This window comes from Myotis daubentonii, chromosome 16, assembly GCF_963259705.1.
Source record: "Myotis daubentonii chromosome 16, mMyoDau2.1, whole genome shotgun sequence".
In the NCBI taxonomy this organism is placed as follows: Eukaryota; Metazoa; Chordata; class Mammalia; order Chiroptera; family Vespertilionidae; genus Myotis; species Myotis daubentonii.
The window spans coordinates 27,282,463-27,285,532 of NC_081855.1; the positions used below are offsets into that span (position 1 = coordinate 27,282,463).

At 59.1% G+C, this 3,070-nt stretch overlaps 1 protein-coding gene across 1 annotated transcript; it reads left to right on the top strand.

Moving 5' to 3' along the window:
• Positions 1 to 1,577: 1,577 nt before the first annotated feature.
• On the top strand, positions 1,578 to 2,867 carry LOC132219293 (acid-sensing ion channel 2-like). The gene has a single exon (XM_059671665.1). The coding sequence runs from the start codon at positions 2,175 to 2,177 to the stop codon at positions 2,865 to 2,867; it is 693 nt and encodes a 230-aa protein (XP_059527648.1). The 5' UTR covers positions 1,578 to 2,174.
• The last annotated feature ends 203 nt before the right edge of the window (positions 2,868 to 3,070 follow it).

Consider the following 3,070-nt stretch of genomic DNA (forward strand, 5'->3'; position numbering starts at 1 on the left):
CTGAGTACAAGTCCCAACTCTGGCACTTACTTTCTGTGAACCTGTTTCCTCATCTATAGATGAGGGGTAGCAACCACACAGGGGCCAAGATGGATGGCAGGGTTAAGGGAGATGAGAATGCACCCTCACACAGGTCCCGGCCTAGGGTAGATTCTTAGGTAGTTTGGGCATCCAGTTTGAAAACCCTGTGCCCCATTCAGGCAGCTGTACAAGGCCGGGGTCTGGGACCTCTGGGATGGCACATGAGGTTGACTAGCCTCTGTCATCTGTGCTTACTGTTTCTGTTCCTAGATCAATACACCACTGATTTGATGTCACGTGTTGCCTCAAAGTGCATCCCCACTGTTCTCAGTTTGGATCTGGTTTAGCAAGAGGCTCTGGTGGAATGGAGAGAGATTTCAGGGTAGATACCTACTAGGAGGGTCATTCCCTAAGCTGCTGCCTTCACCACCGGGTCCCAAGGAGCGTTACTTAAGCTTGGCATGCCCTGGGGACACGAGGTTGGCTCAGTAAGGCTCTTCCAGGTGGCTTTGCCCAGCTTGGCAGGATGCATTGGGCTGGCCACTGTGACTTTCTGTTCCTTAACTCCTGATGAAGATTTAACATCATTGATTCTATAGGTCCCAGTCATTTGATCCCAGACCCAGGCAAGCCACACCCACCTGCTAGCAGGGGCGGACTTCCAGTGGATTTTCAGGAAAAAAGAGGTAGGTGGCTGCAAGCCCAGTCATTTGCTCCCACCTATAGATCTAGCTGTGCTTCCATCTGGCATATACTGGGGCAGAACACACACACACACACACACACACACACACACACACCCCAAAGGGAATGCAGCCAGCCCTCCTAGAACCCCAGCTGCCTTTCTCCACCCCCCTCCCCCCAGCTACAATTTCCTGCAGGCTCTGCCCGGGGAGGGGGCAGGCTACTTGTTGCTTTCTCTGGGGGCTGCAAGGGGCGCCTGGCTTTTCTGTTGCAGGCGGGGCTCGGGCTCCCGGGGATGTACCCTCCAGCCTTTAGCAGAGGAACTGTGGTTTTTAGATTGCCCTTTCCTCCCCCGTTTGCAGCATCTCCCCTCCGGAGCCCCCAGGCTGAGACTGACCTGGGAACAACACACCGTGGTGCAAAGGAATGCTGCCTCCACCCGCGTACCTGGCTCAAGGGAGTTTATCAAGTGCCTTTCTGCCACCGGCGGGGGCGGGGTGTCACGTCCTCACTCCAGGGCTGGCTTTCCACCTTCGGGGAGAAGCCCCCATTAGCAACCTTTAAAAGAGGCTACGAAGAAACTTTCGCCCGGGCCCCCAGCCCCCACCAGGCCTCGCCCCCGCCCTCCCCGCTGCCCCTCCCCCCAGCAGCTTGGAGGAGGAGGGGTGAGGGAGGCCAGCTCGCTCCGTGCGCTCAGGGTCTTGCTTTTCTTCCGGGAGGCGGGGAGAGGCGAGTCCCCGAGCGAGCGAGCCCCCTGCTTCCAGCCTTGGTCCTCGCCTCTCCGCGGCCGCGCACAGCCTCCGCTCCGAGCCGCGGCCGCCGGCATTTGGAATTTTGCCCCCCAAAGGGGGCCTGGAGGAGGAGAAGAGGAGGGACGGAGACCGGCGGCGAGAAGCGGAATCCGGAGTCCAGAACAGCGCGGGGGAGAGGACCGAGCGGCGGCGGCGGCGGCGGCGGTGGCGGCAGCGGCTGGGAGGCTCGGCCGCTGCGCCCGCCCGCAGTGCATCAGCGTGGCCGCCCTGACATCTCCGGGATGGTTAACACGGGGCATCATGCACTGGTTAACAGGCTCCGAGCTGCTCAGCGACTTGTTTTAAGCATTTTCTCCCTCGCTCTCGCTTTTAATCTTGTCTCTAGTGGCGTGTGTAGGGGGGAGGACTGTATTTCCATTGGCTAAGCTCTCCCTTCCCACCCACATCTCTTCCACATCACCTTGGTGTCTCCCTAAATAAAACCAGCCCTCCTTATCGCCTGGAAAAAATCAGGAGCTAGAGTTTGAATGGGTTTTATATAAACACTCACCCCCGTCAGCTGGCGGCTGGGCTCTCAGGATAAACTCACCGCACCTGGCCTGATGCTCGTCTGGGGTTCTCTCCCTTGAACGGCAAGCTTTAAGCTGAGCTGGAGGACTGGGAACTCTCTGAAATTTGATCAACCTGAAGCCAGTGGCGGAACTGCACAGGGTCCCCATGGACCTCAAGGAGAGCCCCAGCGAGGGCAGCCTGCAGCCCTCTAGCCTCCAGATCTTTGCCAACACCTCCACCCTCCACGGCATCCGCCACATCTTCGTGTATGGGCCGCTGACCATCCGGCGTGTGCTCTGGGCCGTGGCCTTCGTGTGCTCCCTGGGCCTGCTGCTGGTGGAGAGCTCCGAGCGGGTGTCCTACTACTTCTCCTACCAGCACGTCACCAAGGTGGACGAGGTGGTGGCCCAGAGTCTGGTCTTCCCAGCTGTGACCCTTTGCAACCTCAACGGCTTCCGCTTCTCCAGGCTCACCACCAATGACCTGTACCATGCCGGCGAGCTGCTGGCCCTGCTCGACGTGAACCTGCAGATCCCGGACCCCCACCTGGCCGACCCCGCTGTGCTGGAGGCCCTGCGGCAGAAGGCCAACTTCAAACACTACCGACCCAAGCAGTTCAGCATGCTGGAGTTCCTGCATCGCGTGGGCCACGACCTGAAGGATATGATGCTCTACTGCAAGTTCAAAGGGCAGGAGTGTGGCCACCAAGACTTCACCACGGTGAGTACTTGGCTTTCAGCTTACTCGTGTGCTCGGTCCTGTTGGGAAGAGCCACGCCAGTGGTCTCCTGCTTGTTCCGGGGTCTCCCTGTGCTTTGGAGCAGGGGAGAGGGTAGTTGGCCAGAGTTGTTGGAACTGATGGGAGAAGTCTGCCTGCTGGGAGGGAGCACTGTTGTCTGGTCAGATGTGGGGGGTGAGAAGGGAGCTTGCCGTGGGGGTTCACGTCTCCCCATGTGCTGAGTGGGCCTCCTCCCAACCAGAGGGAGGAGGCCTGATTTGTCTGTTGTCCAGGGCATTTGGTGTCTGAGCTGCCTGATTGGAACAGCTTGTCATTGACGAGGT

Excerpts from the sequence above, each read along its gene's own strand:
- LOC132219293 (XM_059671665.1), top strand. The coding sequence starts at position 2,175 with ATGGACCTCAAGGAGAGCCCCAGCGAGGGCAGCCTGCAGCCCTCTAGC.